The sequence below is a fragment of the Plectropomus leopardus genome, chromosome 19 (assembly GCF_008729295.1).
Source record: "Plectropomus leopardus isolate mb chromosome 19, YSFRI_Pleo_2.0, whole genome shotgun sequence".
Lineage (NCBI taxonomy): Eukaryota > Metazoa > Chordata > Actinopteri > Perciformes > Serranidae > Plectropomus > Plectropomus leopardus.
This window is the reverse complement of record NC_056481.1, coordinates 14,656,372-14,675,898: the sequence shown is the minus strand read 5'-3', so window position 1 is coordinate 14,675,898 and position 19,527 is coordinate 14,656,372. Positions and strand designations below refer to the sequence as shown.

Sequence of the window (19,527 nt, the reverse complement as noted above, 5' to 3'; positions counted from 1 at the left end):
GTGAAATCAGGATGAGGTCTTTCAGCTCATGTATAATCTACACAGGCTCAAACTATTCAAAGACAGGTTTTAAAATCATTTCAATCTGCAGCAGGATTTCTTCCAGTATACAGTGTAAGAGTAAGTACGTGTAAAAAAAGACAGGTTAGGTCAGCATTAAAGAAATCTGTAAATGTTCTTTGCAACTCCTAACCCAGAATATAGGGCTAAGTTGAAAAATAAGACTAAAAAAAAAACAATTTTGTAAACCTAGTGGACACGCATCTCTTGCTGGATTGTGATGGACTGAACTGAAAATATGGAATACATCACTCACCGCAGTTCCTTTCATCTGAGCCATCACCGCAGTCGTTGGTGCCATCACACCTCCAGCGGATGGGGACACAGCGGTGGTTGTCACATCGGAAATCTCCCAGAGGATCGCAGGTCACAACCTCTGTTGGGGGTCAGAAATGGACAGATAAAAAGATGATTTAACATCTGGTCTACGTTCAATGACATAACATAACATAACACATCTGCTGACACATAAAAACTAACCGCAGTCTTTCTCGTCGGTTTTGTCGTAGCAGTCCTCAGTACCGTCACAGCGGGCCCACTGAGGAACACACTGATAGTTTGTCCTGCAGGAGAACTCTGTAACATTATCACACCTGTTTTCTGGACCATCTGGACAGATAAAGGAAGAGAAACGTGGGAAAGAAGGTAGGAAAGAAAATAATGAGTGAGTGTGAGACACAGAAAATTATGTTATGAGACAACAATAACATAGAAAATGAGCAATGATGGAGACAGAAATGAGACAGTGAGTAAGAAGCAGATGGAAGAGGATGAGATGGGAAAAGATCAACAGTTTGAAATTTAGTAAACAGAACATAATTCATTCACACATATTCCTCTTGAGACTTGAATGAGTCTAAATTGATTATACATACAGCTGGAAAACGAATCTATGCTTGTTTAAACCGTTTAAATTCCTGTCAAAGCCACTGAACAATTTTCCTGGCTCATCAAGATAAGATCCTGAGTTTTGGCTTTGATTCACCAAAACTGTCATCTCATAATGTGTCACTTACTGCAGAACTCATGTGGCTCATCAGATTTATCCCCGCAGTCATCCTGGGTGTCACACACGTAGCTCTGGGGGATACAGTGCCCATTGTCACACTGGAACTGTCCAGGTCGGCACGTCTTCTGAGAACAAGTATCTGCGTCCTCGTCACTGCCGTCTGAACAGTCATTTACACCGTCGCAGTGCCAGGAGACAGGGATGCACTTCTTGTTTTTACACTGGAACTGGTTTTCCTGGCATCGGTGGTCACCTGCAGGGACAGACTGCAGCTTGACTTGTGTTTGAAAATTTGAGGAAAGTCCAACATGGACCATCTGCCTGAACTTAGTCTTAAGTGTCCTGAGATAGTAAATCCTGGCCAGAGCCTGGACTTCTACTTTTGAGCAAAGTCCAAACATAAGTGAAAGTTAAAAACAATCTGACCTAAAATTAAATCCCATTTAATTTTTACACTGTAGCAAAAACTATGTTCATTTTCATACTGCAGAGAGCTGCGTCCTCGTCGGAACTGTCAGGGCAGTCTGAGTGGCCGTCACAGATGAAGCCGGAGTAGGTACAGTTGCCATCTTGACACTGGAACTGGCCAATGGGGCAATAACGAGGCGGGCAGGTCTGAGGTTCATCTGAGCCGTCACCGCAATCTGACTGGCCGTCACACTTCCACCATATTGGAACACACCTGCAAGAGAGCGCTGACAGGTTAGCTTAGAGAATACAAAGGTAAAATGAGTTTACACGTTTTTTTTTTCTTAGAAACTTGCCCCTTTTTCAGCATTTTATACTTTTTTCAGTCTTTGGTTCTTATGATTCAGTTGTCAAATTCTTTAGCTTTTTTTTCCCATAATAATTCTTAGTCAGAGACATCGAATTTATGTTCAAAATAAAAAAGATATTCAAAAATCTTGTGTCAGAGACAGTAGCATATAGAAGAAAATGTATCTGGACGAATCATATAGCTTAACCCAACTAAAGACCTCACCTTTTTTCTTACAAATGTATCAACACTGAACTGTAAATCTAGGTAAAACCTACAATATCCTACAATATTCTCAGCCTGTGTCCCTACAAAGCTTTAAAATATCTTAAAAAAGCTCCCATTGTGTTGTTTGTGATTAATATAGATAATCAAATAAATGTGAAAGTTTAAAGCTATCAGAAAATTCTGTGTTGTTTTTTCAGGGCGTGCCAAAAGCACTAAATATAATGGTATCTTTTTAAAAACGGTTTCACATAAAGTAGATAGTGGAGTGATCTTGGATAGCTGAATGGAGTTGTGAGAACAAAAGTGCTTTTATATCCGACTCACTTCTCATTGTCCCCACAGCGAAACTGGGTGCTGGAACAGTCGGCGACACACTGGATCTTGAAGCCCACAGAGAGACCGATAAAGTGGTCTGGACAAATGCAAGAAGCTTCCTGTCCACCAGGAGCAATCAGACACAGGTGACTGCAGGTCAGATGATGGGAGGAGCAAGGGTTTTCACCTGGGAAATTAGTTAAAAATAACATATTGGTCCATTTTGATATGCAGTCTATTGAGACAATAACAATATAAGCATCAAAATACACATACTGCGAGGCTGTCTGTAGGGGTGGTAGACAAGAATGTCATATGGCCGATGCGTGTTGTTGCCCATGACTGTGCGCTGTTCGCCAGTGTACTTGTGGGCCTTCTCCACTGTGTGTGTGTTCCGATCCGTCCAGTAAACCCAGTCCTCAAAAAGGGACACAGCGAAGACATGGGGAAGTGTACCAGCAATGGCCCGGTGTCGGTTCTGGCCATTCATGTCTGCAAAGCTGAAGGTTGATACATTGAAGTTTTAATACATGTTAGTGCTCCTGGTACTATTACAGGGTTAGTGCAGCTAAAGGCAAATAATACTTATGTTTTTTGATTTTTTTTTAAATGCCTCTCAGACTAAAGTTTAAGACCAAATTTCTGATAACTACAATTAAAGGACAGTTTTATTTTGCCCGAATGTTCATTGCAACATAAAACATTACTTTTTTTGTCCAGTGTAAAAGTTAGATTATCTAGATCTAATGTTAAAAAAAAAACAACCATTTTAAGAGTTGAACACATAAAAGACAATGAACATATTTAAATACACTTACATTATGATGATTTTAAGAAGAAATCTTTATTAAATTATTTGACAAAAAATAGATGTTACCAATATTTTTCGAAATTTTACGATGCAGCATGAAAAGATTTATAAAACCCTACCTCCCATGTCTGAGCATTTTTAAGGCCTTTGAAAGATTAATTTAAGTCATCTTAATACCAATTAAAGCCTTAGTTTTAGAAAAACTCACTCCAGAAAGTTAAGGTGGGAGTCGGCAAAGAAGATCTTGTTGCTGGTGTAGTCTATGGTCAGAGCGCTGGGCCACACCAGTTTGGCTGTGATAATGGCACTGACATTAGTTCCGTCCATGCCAACTCTGCCGATATATGCTGTGTCACCCCAGTCCGTCCAGTACAGCCATCTGGTGGAAAAAATGGAAATAAATAAATAAAATTGCAGTGAATATTTACTATAATTATTCCTCTCAGCAAAAAGCAAATGGCTAGTGATACCTAATATTGTATTTTGAAACACATTTTATTGCCTTTTTTTTTAACTACTATTTAACTATTATTCAGTTTTTCAATTGGAGCTACAATAAACTCTGACAGAAGAAAGGTTTTTGTGATATTATCAACTGCAAATATGAGGTTTTGGTGTCAGCCATGGATCAAGGGTTTCTGTGTGTATGTGTGCCAGTACCCATATTTAGGGTTAACAGCCACAGCACGAGGTCTGCTGATAAGATAAGTGGTATTTCCATCTGTGAAGTGATCTGACAGCAGTCTCTTCTGGTAGCGGCCATCCAGCTCCATCACGTGAAGTGAGCCGTAAAAAGCATCCACCCAGTAAACCTTCCTGCAGCAGACAAGAAACATTTTCACTCATAAGTGTTTACAAAAAAACAGCTACTAGTTAAATGAGAGAAGTTCTGCAGATTTGAAATATATTTTTGCACAGATGCAGACTGGTTATTGTTTCTTAAACTCTAAAATAATCACTTATTTATGAACAAAGACAGCTTTTACAACAAAGCTTCTCCCACTTCACACACCTGCCCACCCAGTCCAGTGCCAGGCCTTCTGCTCCTCCGATATTTTCATCCACCAGCGTCTCCCTCTCAGTCCCATCAAACCGCATCCTCTCAATCTTTCCCGCCCCTGCATCCAGCCAATAAAGCCTCTTCTCATAGTCGTCAAAATCTAACGCCACCACATTGGACAGCCCCTGCAGGACTATACTCAGATGTGACCCATCAGTGGTCAAATTGCGGATGTAGTAGCGATTAGTGTACAACAGGTAAGGGGCAATGCCACTGTTCTGACGACAGGTGCGTCCATCTGGTTCACGTATGTACCCCGGGGCACATTTGCAGTGGTATGAGCCAAAGGTGTTCTCGCAGATCTGGCTGCAGACGGCAGGTGTGCTGATGCATTCGTCAAGGTCCTCGCAGGCTTTGCCATCGGGCATGAGTTGGTAACCAGGGTTGCAGGAGCAGTAGTAACCGGTGAGGGTGTCTGTGCAGATCTGGGCACACTTGTGGACTGACGGGTTGCGGCACTCATTGATTCCTAAACAGGAGGAGGAGAAAAATTGGAGGAAAGACAAAAAATACAAGGTGACACAGATATACGAGTTGAAAGGCCTTGATTTAATTTTATTTGACTGAAATTAAGTTGGAACTATAACTCAAGAAAAATAGTCTACATGAGCCGTAGAAATTTAGAACAATGGTGGAAATGTGTTTATTGCTATTCATCTAACGAAATGCTATTTATGTTCATACGATGGTTCAAACTTCTGAAATTTGAGCATATATTGCTTTTCTTTACTTTCTGTCATTGTATCCTTGAAGGAATGTTTTACTCACATAATGACCATTTGTAAATCAATTAGTCATGCCATGTTACCTTGAATTTGTGAAGAAAACAGGCATTTTTGCTAAAATGTTACTTTGTTAAACAGAACTGAAAGTGAAACCTACTGACCATAAGAGTGGATAAATGAGATTTCGATTAAACTGTATGAGTTGGGTGAGAGTCTGTAAACAGATCAATCAATAACTTAATATATTCTCCATTTCTGTGAAGGCATGGACATTCAAGGTAATGCAGCTTGACTTATTGATCTACAAATCGTTATTCTGTGGGTGAAGTATTACAGTATATTCAACACTAAATATCTTTAGGTTTTGGACTGGCGTGAAAAAAAATTAAAGATGTTGGACATTTTTTGGGATGTATGCTATTTTAGCAAATAAATGTTCAATCAATAACTTAAAATATATGAAAATGATGATAAAAACAATTATCATTTGCTGCACTAAAGTATCTGTGTACATTCATATATTCTAACACGTCTTAGTACTTGGATATCTGTTCTATGATCATTGATTTGTTCAAACATTGGAAGTTGTATATAAAATAATATAATATATGAATGTACACAGATACTTTTGTGCAGCAAAAATATAATATAATATAATAATAATATAATATAGTATAATATAATATAATATAATATAATATAATATAATTTAATATAATATAATATAATAACAGAAAGGTTTTGGTTAAATTGTACCCAACTGGACATAAATTGAAGTCATAGTAAACCTAGTGACCTGTTTTTTGTCTCCAATGAATTAAATCATTAAAAATTAATGATGGCTTTTCACACTAAATATCCTGCCTGGTCGTGTGCGAGGGATGTTTTTTCCTCTGGTCTCACATCAATTCACATCAATGTTGTCATATAATGTCATATTTCCGTATCTCTCACCGCAGCCTTTTTCGTCACTGTTGTCCTGGCAGTCCTTCTGTCCGTTGCACACCTTACTGAGCTCGATGCACTCGCCTGACTTGCACATGTAATGCTGAGGAGAACAGGTGGGCTGAGGTGTAAGGCACAAGCTATCCTCCTCATCAGAGCCATCCATACAATCACTTTCCCCATCGCAGGTGAAGGAGGCGGGGATGCACATGCCGTTGCCACAGGTGAACTGGCTGCTGCTACACGTATCATAAGTACAGCCCAACTCATCACTGCCGTCCCCGCAGTCGTTCACGCGGTCACAGCTGGGGAGGAGGAGTAATTCATTACACTCTATTCAGCCACAAGAGAATTAGTTTTTAGCTCTGGTAAACAAATGTCTACTTTTATTTACTCACACACACTTCCTACTTACTGGTAGGGGAGGAGGATGCACAGCCCGTTGGAGCAGGCAAACTCGTTCATATGGCAGGTGCGGTTAGGACAGTTCTGGAGCTCATCAGCTGCGTTGGCGCAGTCTTTCTCCCCGTCACACACAAAGGTTAACGGCACACAGCGTGGGTGGCCGGGGGACCAGGTAGGGCAGGTGAACTGGTTGGAACTGCAGGTGCGTGTGCCTGGGAGACAGAGAAATATAATACCATAAATATGTGCAAGATCACACATTAAGCTGTAAAGACTTTAAGAGCACACAGGATAAAAGAGAGGAAAAATTCAGATGGTGCACGGGGTAGAGCTAAGAAAAAACAAAATCAGCTAATATATAGTTTCCAGTAGGTCTGTGCCAATTGGTTTTTCCTAAACCAATATTAATGGTTTAATTTTAACTAACTTACAATTAGCGATAAGATGTTTTTAAAATAACCTCTAGAATTTGCACCCTCCTGTGCATTTAGTGATGTTTTTGGTTGAGTCCAAGGGGATGTCTGTGCCAAATTTGAAGAAATTCCCTCAAGATATTTCTTGAGATATCTCATCTACAAGAATGGAATATACAGAAAACCCGAAAACATATTGTCTCCTGTCCTGGCTATCACTGCCATGGAGGCATAAAAAGAGAGCTGCTGTTTAAATAGAGGAGACATTGCAATTTAACTTTTTTTTTTTAAATAATTAAATGTTTAAAATAATTAAATTTCTTTTAAAAATGTTTATTTGTGTAACTTTAACTGTATTGCTTGCAGAAAACTTCTGCTAAAAAAACACTGAATAGAGAATAAATTATTTAATAAAAAAGAATTAATATACTACTGCTGCTATGGATGCTATCATTAAGATAATAAAATTATTTTACCAGTAGAAATGTGTTTGTTCACCCATAAACAGGTCCCAATAATCACATTCAGATAAAAAGTCACTTTATTACTACTCTCTGAAATTCATAACATACCTAAAATGGACAACTGCACAGTTCAATCGAGAGGTCCATGTTTAAAAGTAAAGTGCTTAAATTCCAAAATCATAACCTCCCTCACCCCCTCCTACTCCTGTGTCCCCTGGTGATCTCAACTAATCACATATGGGCGTTATGAAAATAGAAAACGATCACCCCACACTTGCTTTTTGCTTCTAACACATCACATAAAATAAAAAGATAACCACTGTTTCCCCCCTCTGCGTAATGAATAAATGTCTACGTTCTGTCTCACCACACTGAAGTTCAGGAGCCTCGTCACTGTTGTCCCAGCAGTCATTGTTGCCGTCACAGACCAGTATCTGGGGAATGCAGTTTCCATTGGTACAAGCAAAGAAGTTGGGACCGCATGTTCTGATTTGATCCTCTGCACAGAAACAATAAGATCAATTATTTTCAAGAGGCATTAAGAGATCTACTCTGATAATAGGCCACTAATCAGCCACAAAAAAAAAACAGAAAATCTGATTTGAAAGTCAACAAGATTAGCAAGTGGTGAGATTTAATTCACTGTAAATAACAGGTCATTGATAACTATCCTTCTTAAACACTGTGGCATTTATTCTGATGAATTGACTACTGGTTTAATGTAATGCACGACCAAGTGAATGTATCTTAAGGTTATTGTTGCCAATTTATTAGCGATGACAGAATCAGAGAAAAATCAGTAACTAAGGATACACTTTCTTGAGTTACAGGCAACAAATGAAAACATATCGTGAGTTACTGTGTGATGCATCTTTTGTGTAGCTTTGTATTGTGTGTGATTTGCTTTTCTGTGTAGTTTTATGTTGCATTGTCTGTCTTGTGTCTTCTTTGTATCACTTTATATCATGTGCTATTGTGTGTACTGTTTATCTTGCGTGGGGGGTTATTTTCATCTTTTTTTGTTCAACTTTCTATTATTATGTCATTGTGCTGTTTCTTTGTTCAGACCTGTCGAGGGACTGCAGATGCGAATTAGCTATAATCTGGTGCAGTGTATCGAATGGTAACATTTATATTTTAAACTGTACTTGGTCCCTTTTAAATAAAATGAATTAATAAATAAAATGAAAGGTGTCACCCAAATGGCTTGACTCACTAAAGCAACTAAAAATCATACGAGAAATACAAAAAATGGCATGTAACTACATAGTCAAAAGTTTATCTCCTTCAAGATATGAAGACTGAATAATGTTGTAGCTGTTTAAAAAGCCCAAAATGTAAAATGCAAATGCAGAGAACTCACCACAGGAGGGAGGTTCATCTGTCCCATCAGTGCAGTCCCGGATGGAGTCGCACACCCAAGATTCAGGGATACACTTCCCAGTGTCGCAGCGGAACTGATCAGGAGAGCAGGTACGACCCGCTGTTGCACAGTAACACAAATTCAGGCACAAATTCATAAAAAGTTCTACTGAATCGACTCAGCAGATACAACATAAACGCTGTAAGTGATACAATTCGTCCCAGCAATTGAGTGTTCAACTTACCACAGAAGAGAGGATTCTCATCGCTGTTGTCTCCACAGTTGTTGTAGCCGTCACACAGGCTTTCAGGGTAGATGCAGATGTTGTTCCGCTCACACTTGATCTGGCCTGCAGGACACGTCCGCACAGCTGGAGAGGAGAGAGTGAATGTGTGAACCACAAGGTCAAAAACACATTATTTACTCAGCTACACAGAATCACATCTGAAAGGTTGATATAACAACTGTGAGATGTTTCTGTATTAGCTCAGACATGCTTTACTCAGGTAAATCTCATCTTGTATGACAGAGCAGGTGGTATACACGTAGTGGAACAAATGATATTAGAAGAACAGTCTCCATGGATTTGGTGCTGAAATAATTTAAAGATTATGCAGGGGACTTCAGAAGCTTAAAAAACAAGCACCACCTACACATGAAAGAAAAATGGGAAAGGGACACTAACAGCTGCATTTCAGAGGAACCATTTATTTTGAATTTCACTTTGGGGTGTCATGATATGCCGGTATTGACAGCAACCATGATATTTAAAAAACAAATACTAAAATCATGTTAGTAATACACATATAAAAATACCATTTCATTAATCAATTGCTTTTTAAATCATTTTATTTTCTCTCTGTTTCTTGCTTTGTCTCTCTCCCACAGCACCATCTGGTTGCTATTTCACTGTTCATTTACTGTAATTGTTCTTTTTTTTAACACTTAAGTACAGTTATGGGTTTCTGTCCACCTCCCTACACTCGTATTTTAAGTGTAATTAATTTGGCAAAAAAGGCAAATCGCAAAATGAACGTTTATAAAGCTACGATATAAATATGTTTTAATAGCATTTAATAGTTTAGTTTAATAGTTTTCTACAAATGTCACAAAAATGTAGCTATTGCATTGTGAATTTTTCTTCCTACATTAATCTTGTAGTGAAAATCTGATGTCATGCCAGCACTTACTTTGCCAGAGGATATCAAGCTAAATCTCATAGAGAGTGTTTGGCTGGAGGAGTCTTCGCAGATATTTTATCACACTTGCTCAGAAGTCTCACCACTCAGGCTCTTCCAGCTGCTAGAGGAATTGTGGCTCAAATGAAGCCAATCACTATCACTTGTTTTGGACCAGTCAAAAAATAATAAATGCTGTTTGGATTAAGATTTCTGCAGAATAATTGACAACATCATTTGGGACAAAAATGATTTTAATTGAGACGAACTCCTTTTTGTGCTTCAACATTGAAGATTTATCTCTCACTCACTCTCCAAAAAAAAGAGAAAGAAATCCCTGTAATGGAAAATCACCTTGAGGCTTAAGGAATTAAAGTTGAGGAAATTTGGAGGAAGTGGAAAATGTATATTTTCCTTGCACAAACACCCTGCTTTTGTTTGCATTATCATTTATTTATTTAAAGTATCATGGACACCCCATGATCTGTTTTTTTTCCTTTTTTTTATTTTAAGATTTTGTTTTTTAGTCGCTTTTTTGCTTTTATTAGGACAGATCAGCTTAAATGTGAAAGGGGCAGAGAAAGGGGATGACATGCAGCAAAGAGCCACAGCCTGGATTTAGGTGAGCTACTGGGCGTCCCCCATGTTATATTGTTTGTCTTCAACTGTATAATTTATATTGTAAAAAGCTGAAAAGATTCTGTAAAAGTATGTAACTAAAGATGACTGTGTGCACTGCTCCTGTTCAGTGATCCCAAAAAAAACAATTTAAAACCATTTTACAATCTTGCAGCATGTGTTTCTCATTTTCCACCATAACGCTCCATCAGTTTACAAACCATTAAATGATCGGCCTAATCATTACTCACGGCAGTTGATTTCGTCAGAGGTGGCGTTATCTCGGCAATCGTTGTGACCGTCACAGACAAAGGCCGCACTGATGCAGCGTCCGTTGGTGCAGGTGAACTCGGTGGCGGGGTTACATGTGGGGAAGGGGCAGCCTCGCTCGTCACTGTTGTCACCACAGTCGTCTGTGTAGTCACAGATGTAGCTGAGCGGCACACAACGCCCGTTGTCACAGGTGAAGTCCATAGCTGAGCAGGTGTGGAATGCTGGCAAAAACAAGAGAGAGCTGATTTTATTTATGTTTTAGCCTTTATGCTTATTGTCATTTATTTCTAAGAGCTACAAATGTGTAGCACATTTTAGAACTTATGGGAGATTCAAATGCCAAACAGATCATTATAGCATTTTAAAATTTGTTTGCTTACATGGTTTGCTTCTGTCTGTTCACCCACTATGGTTACCATCTACTGTTTAAAGTCAGATCAAACCTCATGTCTCACCACACACTCTCTCCAGCTCATCCGAGTTATCCTGGCAGTCATTGTCGCCGTCACACTTCCAGCGTGCCGAGATGCAGTTACCGTTGAGACAGGTGAACTGCTCTGGCTCACAGCGTTTCCCGGTGTCTTTGATGCAGTCTTTGCCGTTGTTGGCCAGGTACCAATTCCCCTGATGAGGACACTGGCACTCTGGGCCCAGGGGACCTGCAGGAGAGATTATGGGAGGTGAGAGAATTAAAGAATGAAGAGGAACTGAAGGGAACACAGAGGTAATTTGTATTTTTAATTAGTAATACTGTATCTCTGTGTTGTTCAGGATGTTAAGAACTTTCTCTACTTGCTCTGATATCTTAGTGAGCAAAGTTCAAACTTCAATTTAAAACACCTTGCGTCTGTCATTGTTAAAGGTTCAAAAGGTTTCATGGAAGATTTTTTTTTGGTTTTAAAGCAGTAGTTCCTTCAAGGTCCACACAGTTGAATATATTCAGCATCACACTAGCGTTTGGCGATGTAGTCAAGCTAGTTTGCTGTCTGTGTTATGTAGCTTCCTGTTAGTGATTCACTGCACACCAGAAAACGGTAGTTAATAAAAGCTCTGTGCCAGAAATTAGATGTATGTCAAAATAAAGTTGGTTTTTTTTACAAATTTGACATGTTTGCAAGTCACATGTGGACCATTCAGAAATGACCCGCGTTTGTTTGTTTAGTGTTTGTTTGTTTGATTTGAAAGATTTTTTGGGGCTTTTTGGCTTTTATTAGATAGGACAGACTAAGCATGAAAGGGAGAGTAAGTTGGGATGACATGCAGCAAAGGGCCACAGGCTGGAGTCGAACCTGCGGCTGCTGCAGCAAGGACATAGCCTCCTTACATGGGGCACCCGCACTTAAAGTATTAAACTTGGATTTAAAGGCTCCAAAAAGTGAGTCAAATGCACAAAGTAACGGTTGCTTGTGCTGCAACAGCTTTGGTGATCTGTGCAGAGAAATGTGTATTCACAATTTTAGATTTTTTGAGGCAAAGTCAGTAAGAAAGAGTGAGGTTCTGCTCTCACCAGGAACACAGATATGACTGCAGCCTCCATTAAACTGCTGACAGGGGCTGGAGCAGCTCTCTTGCTTAGATGCGGCATAAACATGGATGTCGTTAGGTCGATATTGCAGGTCCTGGGCCAGCACTGTGAAGCCAGAGCCATCGTCCTTCCCAGCTCTAAACACTCCTCTCTCAGTCCAGTCGGTCCAGAAGATGTCCTGTTGGAAGACGGTCATGGCGTACGGGTACATGACTCCCCGCAAGATCACTTGTCGGTTCTCACCAGTCAGAGTGGCCCTCTCAATCTTATCTCTGCGGGAAGCAGTTGGGGAGAAGAGGAGTTTTTTTAAAAAAAATATGAGGAGTATGGGATCTGCTGCAACGTAGTACAAATAAAAAAACTAAACATACAACGAGGCATCAGCCCAGTAGAGCATCCTTTCCTCATAATCAAGAGACAGGCCATTGGGTGTTGACAGGCTGGTGCTAATGATGGCGGTCCGGAAGTTTCCACCCAGTGTGGCTCTCTCGATCTTAGCTGGAGAGCCCCAGTCAGTCCAGTACAGGTAACTGGGTAGCAAGAGCAAAGAGAGAAGGGAGGAGAAAAGCTCCATGAGTACAGAAATCATCTATGTCCAATCTGTAGACACTGGGTGATGAAGAAATGGTCTGCTGCTTTTACCCATAGCAGGGGTCAACAATGATGCCTCTGGGACGGTTTGCATGGGCGATAATTGAGCGATTCATCCCATCCGCCCCAATGGACTGGACATTGCGTCTATAGTAGTCAGTAAAGTAGAGACGCTTGTTGACCCAGTCATATGCCAGTCCCTCTGGGTCATCCAAATCTGAGCAGTGTTAAAGAGAGGCGAGGATATTAAAAAAAGAGAGACAAAAACAATAAAGGAACCTAGAAAATGAAACAGACTGAGAGAGAAAAGTTCAAAATAAAAATGGAAGAAAAAATATTACAAGATGGTAGGGCTGCCCCTTAAAAGTCAGAGATTTGAAGCATCAGTCCCTCAGTAAACTAAGATTGCTTCAACTTGAGCAATTGTTTTAAGCTTTTTTGTCAGTCAGCGTGTTGTGCAGTGTACTTCTAGGGACATTCTGGTCCTCAGATTTTACTGCAGTGTGACTTTCATACTACTCATTGGAGCTGCAGACATAAAGGCAGAGCACAGATAGCTGCACAGAGGAGGAAAGAGGAGAGAGGGGAGACTTTCTGCTTGAAAGTGGTGAATTTACAGCTCACAGCAACTAGATACGTTACAGTCTTTTGTTTGATATCTAGTGTCTGCAAAAAATGGTGTTGAACAATTACGACCTGTCGTTAGCGTCGGTAGCTTGTTTGCTTTATTAAGTGAAGTGCCTCTGTCACACTGACCGTCCTGCTGAACTATGGAAATACAAAACGAATCATTGAACATTCTTATTGAACAGCCAAATCCAATTCCACTGAAATAGACATGAGTATGGTACATCCCTACAAGATGGAGTTCCAATAAAGGCAACACAGTAAAAACTACAAGTGCACTCAGAGAGCGCAGACCTACGCCAAGGCCAATTGCCCTATCTCACAATGTTAAAGGGGCAATATATGACAATCAGAATGTTAAAACAGAGAAAAACTATTATTATTCATGTACCCATTGGCAAGCAAATCATCGCCGCTCTGCACTGCACCCTGAACAAGACCTGAGCAGGAGAGAAATGCTCATACAGGATCATATGAGAGTACCCAGTTGTAAACAGAAACTCTGCAAAATTTAATGGGTTCTTCCTTGATCCATGGCACAACCTTCCAACACATTTCATGCGAACTGGGCCAGTAGTTTTTCCATTATCCTGCTGACAAAAAAAAACTCGCAAACAGACAAATGCACAAACCGTGCCAAATACATGAGCTCCTTGGCAAAGGTAATTAATGTTTAACTCACTTGTAGCAACAAAGACAGGTGGGCTGGTGATGGATGTCGTGGTGATGTATCCAATTCTGCTCCGACCTATGCCCATATACTGGGTGAAGAAAATTCGCTTCTCTTTGAAGTCATAATCCAAAGCCATCAAGTTGTAGCCCAGGTTCACCGTTGGATAGGGGGTGCTGTGATCCGCAGGATCTAACCTCATGCTATTCAATGTGTAGTCTGTGGTAAAAACTAGAAATTCTTCTAGTCCGTAACCGCATGTTACTCCATTATTGAGGAGTGACCCATGAGCACAACCACATTTTGGTTTCTCCTGGCCTGGTATGGCGAAACAGAGCTGCTGGCAGCGTCCGTTGTCTTCTTGACATGGGTTAAAGCCCACCTGGTTGGCAGATGTCGGCTGGACATGAGCGTCAAAGACGGCAACATCCATCAGCCCATCAAGACTGTCTCGAATTACCTGTTACAATTGAAAAAAAAAAAAACGTTTTGTTATGAACGTTTTGCTTACAAAATCATTCCCAGGGCACAAGAAACTTATGGTGCTACCACATTATTACACCATTATTGTTGCTTACTGCCAGGCTTCAACTACAGATTTTTTGTTCATTCCAGCTTCTTAGATATATATAATTAGAAACTGAATATCTCTGGGTTTTAGGCTGATAGCCAAATAAAACCAAAACAGTTTCTATAATTTTATTGACCAAAGGATTAATCAATTAATTCGGAATAACCTGCAAAAATAAATAAAAATGAAAATAATCAGTCGTTGCAGCCCTTGTAAAAGTGTCATGACAGTGTTTATGACTTACTGGATGGAGTCCTTGTTATCCAATTTGTTAGTTATTTCATTGTAAGAGCACAAAACAGCATCACCATGACAACTAAAACCATGTTATGTCTCACCTCTGGCTGGTCGGTATTGGCTGGGTCCTTACTGGCCTGTAAAAGCTTCCCAAGCCGTTTATCCACCCACAGCATGTAGTTTCCAAATATAGCCATCCCTGCAGGAGATGGATAGCGGCTCCCATACCTGACAATCTGCCTCTGTGTGCCGTCTGTGGCCATTCGGGAGATCATATCAAGAACATCATCTGTCCAGTAGAGAAAATCATTTGTGTAATCTATGGTAAGGCCACGGGGTGATGCTAGACTCTCTGATGCCAAAACAGTGCGATTGGTGCCGTCCAGCAGCGCGCGCTCAATTTTGGGTGTTTGGCCACCATCGGTCCAAAACAGGTAGCGAAGCTTAGGGCTGACAGCCACGTCACGGGGCTGGTCCTGGGAGGACTTGAGGAGAATCATTCGGTAGGTGGTGTTGATGGCAAGCACCTCCAGGAAGGTCTCAGTCTCAAAGGCATTGGTAAAGTATAAGTTACCTAAGAAAGTAAAATGATAGATGGTAAAGACCAGGAAAAAATGACTGCAAGCAGAGAGATATACAGCTATAGTGTACAGGGTTCTGCAAAAAATAGATACACTTTAGTGAATTACTGATGTTTGATTTGTTTTATCCGAAATGTAAGTACTAGTTGATATCTTTGCTCCTAGAGCCTTCCTGTAACGATAGACAAATGAAGGGATGGTCAAGTGGCTTCATACCAGCAACCCAGTCGACAGCAAGGCCCTGGATGCCTCGTCTTCCAACACCTGAGTTTAGGACGGTGCTGTAACGCCCTCCATCAGTTTTTGCCCTGAAGATGCCCCTGTATGAGGTGGATGTGCTGTTGTCAGTCCAATATATAAAGCCAGAGTCGATATGGAGGTCCAAGTTGTTCTTAGTGGAGTATGAAGCTGTAAAGATAAAAATGCACTTTTATTAACTGACTATTAACAGCCAAAAATTTACTGAAAAAGCTGTACCATATGCAAAACAGGCTAAAACATCATAATGCAGAACAATGTCAAGCCAACATACTTCCACTGACAGGTACCATAGCCTCAGAGTGGTCGGAGCTGTTTATGTGGAAGCCACGGATGTATTTGGGAGTGGTGACGATTGCGAAAGACTCAAACTGTTCACAGCGGGAGCCATCTTGAGAGGGGTGAAAGCCAGTGGTGCAGGCGCAAGTCTTTTGATTGCCTGGTTTGGGTAGACAGAGGTGCGGACAGCCCCCATTGTTGGAGCTGCAGGCGTTGGTGGTCCCTGCTGAGTCTGAGGTGGAAGCGAGGAAGAGAGTGGTGGAGGAGAGCGTTAGTGGATCATGTGAGCCCATATTACTGGAATGCACCGCAAAACAGAACAATAGAACATAACAAACTTGTTAAATCACCAAAATACACTACAACCTGCAGAACGATGAATTCATGGAGGCCAAAAAGAATAATGTACATGGAAATAAAAAAATAAGTCTTATTTTATTTCTGTGATTACTATTCTAACATTATGTCACTGAATCTCCATCGTAGTCCAGGGACAAGACACCAGACATCGTGACAGCAACGCAGCAGTGCGACACGGCACTGTGACCACTGTGAAAACGTTTTTTTTAAATACAGCAGCAGATACCTGTCAATAGGAGATGCATCGACTTCAGCTGAAGAAAAGCCTTAGTTTAAGTCTTATTTTGATGCAAAGATTTTTACATTAACAGGAATGTTGCACAACATGGAAGTAAAAGCAGTCCTCTATTTATTTAAATGTGATAGTGCAAATAAAAATATTTTGTCTCTGAAACCAATGAATAATCGTGAAAAAATTGTAATCTCAATATTGATCAAAATAATTGTGATTATGACTCTGGCCAAAATTGTGCAGCCCTAAAAGCTTCATAAATAAAGTCTATAATCATTATTATCAACATTTATTATCTAACTATTTCTCTTTTTATGTATCTATTGCATGTCTAAAAACAATACATGTAGCACTCTGAATATTCAGAAAAACAGTTGTGACTTGATACTATGAAATATTGTAATTCAAAGATCATTTAAAAGATATTTATCCCTTCATTTACCATGACATTATTAAATTGTTTTTTCTTATTACTTATGAGTAATACACACACGGATGAAAAGGAGAACAAACCTTCTCCCAATCTTCAAAAATATCTCATTATCTACTTATCTTGTTTCTAAAAAGAACTATGACGACTGCAATGGTAAAAGGCCAAATTATCACAGAGTCTACATTCAAAAGAAGAAATACAAGTGGTGCTTGATCCCACTGTGTTCTGTCCTTGAGGAGGACACAACACTCCTACTCTCACTCACTGGCAGTAATTATCAGTTACGTAATATAACAGTCCGGGAAAAAATACCAGAAAAAGCTCAAGGACAGACACCTCTGAATAAAAATTAAAAACCAGTGAGTCCACATACTGTCTCTGGCGTGCATTTTGAGGGCTCGCAGGCCAGACATGCCACTCCTCATCACAACCATATTGGCACCGGTGTCCTTGTCCACCCTTTCAATGACCTCGAGGTCCAGGTCGGTGTAGTAGAGGTGATTCTGGTATATTGTCAGCCCCCATGGATGGGACAGGCCACTCACAACTGTCACACGGGCTACTCCGTCCATGGTGCCACTCTCAATCTGAGCAAACAAGAAAGGCGAACAGAGAGAGGTTACGAAACGTAGTTCAATCAGTGCAACATAAGAACAAGGAGAATGGATAAAATAATACAAGCTTGATCTCGACACATCACATTATTGAGGTAGAAATTACTTTCTGTAAAGGGAGATGCTGGTAAGTAGCAAAAGGATAAGACGTGTCTCATTATGAAATGTATCTAAAAGTTTAGTTAACTATAGCAGAAAAGAAAGGGTGGGTACTTTTACCACAAATAAAAAGGTGAGTCAATTCAGTTGAGGGAATTTATTCCCATCAACATCCCAAAAATGCAGTTTGCACTGAAATGAACAATAAACGATCAAATTTTTTTTCTTATGCTGTTTTCACGAGTGAACGCAACACCACCTACATTATCACAAAGTCGCAGTTGAAGTGTTGCTCAAATGCATGTTAATGCAGGTACATCTTCTCAGGCTTGTGGTGTCTGCTACTTGCCACAAAGCACCTTGTCTAAACTTCATCTAAAGTTTGGATTTAGTCCCAAAAAAAATCTATGCTTTGATTAGTGTCTGAGCCCTATTTAAACATCACATTTCACCGGCCTAGTCTCGATCCTCGCACACTCTAGTCTCAGTTAGTGTGGTCTTGACTACAACACTAGTTGACACTTCACCGTGTCACTGAATCGCTGAGTTGAAGCTCAATTTTGTTTTGTGGCATGTCGCCCCTGTACATAGCAAAGTTTCGGGTAAAAAGTAAAGTAAAAAGATACTTTCAGGTATCAGTCCCCAGCCTCTACTGAAAATGACTTGCAGCCTGTTGTTGTGTCCCTTGCAGTGTGATCACAGCATTAGTCTACATGTCTACTGTACATACCACCCCTGAGCCCACCACACCCCAGTACAGTTTTGTGGTAGAGATGTCAGCAGCGATGAATCCTATATTTGCCAGGTTGCCTGTGTAGAGGTTCCTGAGGTTTCCTCCATCCATGTCAGCGCTGCCGACCTTTGGAGGAACTCCAGTGTCTGACCCCTTGTCTGTCCAAAACAATTTCCTGTCAGGGGAAAATATAAATGTGAGAAATAACTGAAGAGAGTTAGCCATTATGGTGTTTGTATCAGATGTTGTTTTAAGTTAATCTATAAAATCCCTCTGTTATTAAATCAACAATCAGAATTCACATAGAGAAAATAGCTATTTCTACCTTCTGTACAAAATGTTAAGACACAAGCAAAAATGTCTGTGTTACCTTTTGTTGTTTGTAGTTTTTGGTAAATTATTCACACACACAAAAATGATTGAGATGGATATGTTATTGCCTGAGAAATAAATCCTCTTAATTTCCAATTACGCTTAATAGTCTTAAAACAATGAGATCAGTTTGTCTTTGTCAGCCTGCAGTTTTCTTCTTAATTAATGCTGTCCAGTGAATCACATCCTGGTTTACTGGCTTTGTCTTTCAAGTGTCAGCAAGTATGTATTGATCTCACCATCAGAAAAACACCAAACTGATTTAAATTTGTTCAGTCATTTTACACACAGAAACTGACACTTGATAATTTGTTCCTTCAATTATTTATCCCATGTCAATCAATTCAAGTAGTAGAGGAAATATTCCATATGTTAAACAGAGGCTTTACCCTCGGGCTGGATCCAGGGCTATGCCAATGGGTTCCCCTGCTCCCTCTGGTTTACCAGTGGAGGCGATGAGGGTCTTCCTATAGTGTTGGTCTCCATCCACACGGATAACCTGACAGACATGTAAAGTTTTGTAAATTTACTTGCACAAAAATGATTTACAAACAAAGATTAAGTGATAAAACACTGACTAATGGCAATAAAAAAACCCTGATATGGTAAACTAGAAGGGCACTCAGAGAGTGCAGACCTCTGCGAAGACCAAATGTCCTAGCGGTATCTCACAATGTTCCCTCCTTCCTTTGTGTTCATGTGCAATGCAACTTTTATGAGA

The 19,527-nt window shown here is 40.1% G+C and overlaps 1 protein-coding gene across 1 annotated transcript in view; it reads right to left on the bottom strand.

Annotated features, from left to right (window-relative positions):
- Positions 1–19,527, bottom strand: part of lrp2b (low density lipoprotein receptor-related protein 2b) — a 57,101-nt gene that overhangs the window by 15,208 nt on the left and 22,366 nt on the right. The window contains exons 34-59 of the mRNA XM_042507998.1: positions 19,196–19,305; positions 18,432–18,609; positions 17,362–17,575; positions 15,959–16,195; positions 15,643–15,834; positions 14,947–15,419; positions 14,050–14,497; positions 12,792–12,957; positions 12,521–12,679; positions 12,132–12,421; positions 11,080–11,283; positions 10,603–10,845; positions 8,800–8,925; positions 8,556–8,675; positions 7,560–7,691; positions 6,326–6,527; positions 5,920–6,215; positions 4,193–4,709; positions 3,841–3,996; positions 3,389–3,559; positions 2,646–2,869; positions 2,379–2,556; positions 1,555–1,751; positions 1,077–1,322; positions 541–669; positions 317–436 (exon numbers count right to left, since the gene is read on the bottom strand). Of these exons, the coding sequence (XP_042363932.1) occupies positions 317–436; positions 541–669; positions 1,077–1,322; positions 1,555–1,751; positions 2,379–2,556; positions 2,646–2,869; positions 3,389–3,559; positions 3,841–3,996; positions 4,193–4,709; positions 5,920–6,215; positions 6,326–6,527; positions 7,560–7,691; positions 8,556–8,675; positions 8,800–8,925; positions 10,603–10,845; positions 11,080–11,283; positions 12,132–12,421; positions 12,521–12,679; positions 12,792–12,957; positions 14,050–14,497; positions 14,947–15,419; positions 15,643–15,834; positions 15,959–16,195; positions 17,362–17,575; positions 18,432–18,609; positions 19,196–19,305 (5,728 nt within the window). The remainder of the gene's footprint in view (positions 1–316; positions 437–540; positions 670–1,076; positions 1,323–1,554; positions 1,752–2,378; positions 2,557–2,645; positions 2,870–3,388; positions 3,560–3,840; positions 3,997–4,192; positions 4,710–5,919; positions 6,216–6,325; positions 6,528–7,559; positions 7,692–8,555; positions 8,676–8,799; positions 8,926–10,602; positions 10,846–11,079; positions 11,284–12,131; positions 12,422–12,520; positions 12,680–12,791; positions 12,958–14,049; positions 14,498–14,946; positions 15,420–15,642; positions 15,835–15,958; positions 16,196–17,361; positions 17,576–18,431; positions 18,610–19,195; positions 19,306–19,527) is intronic.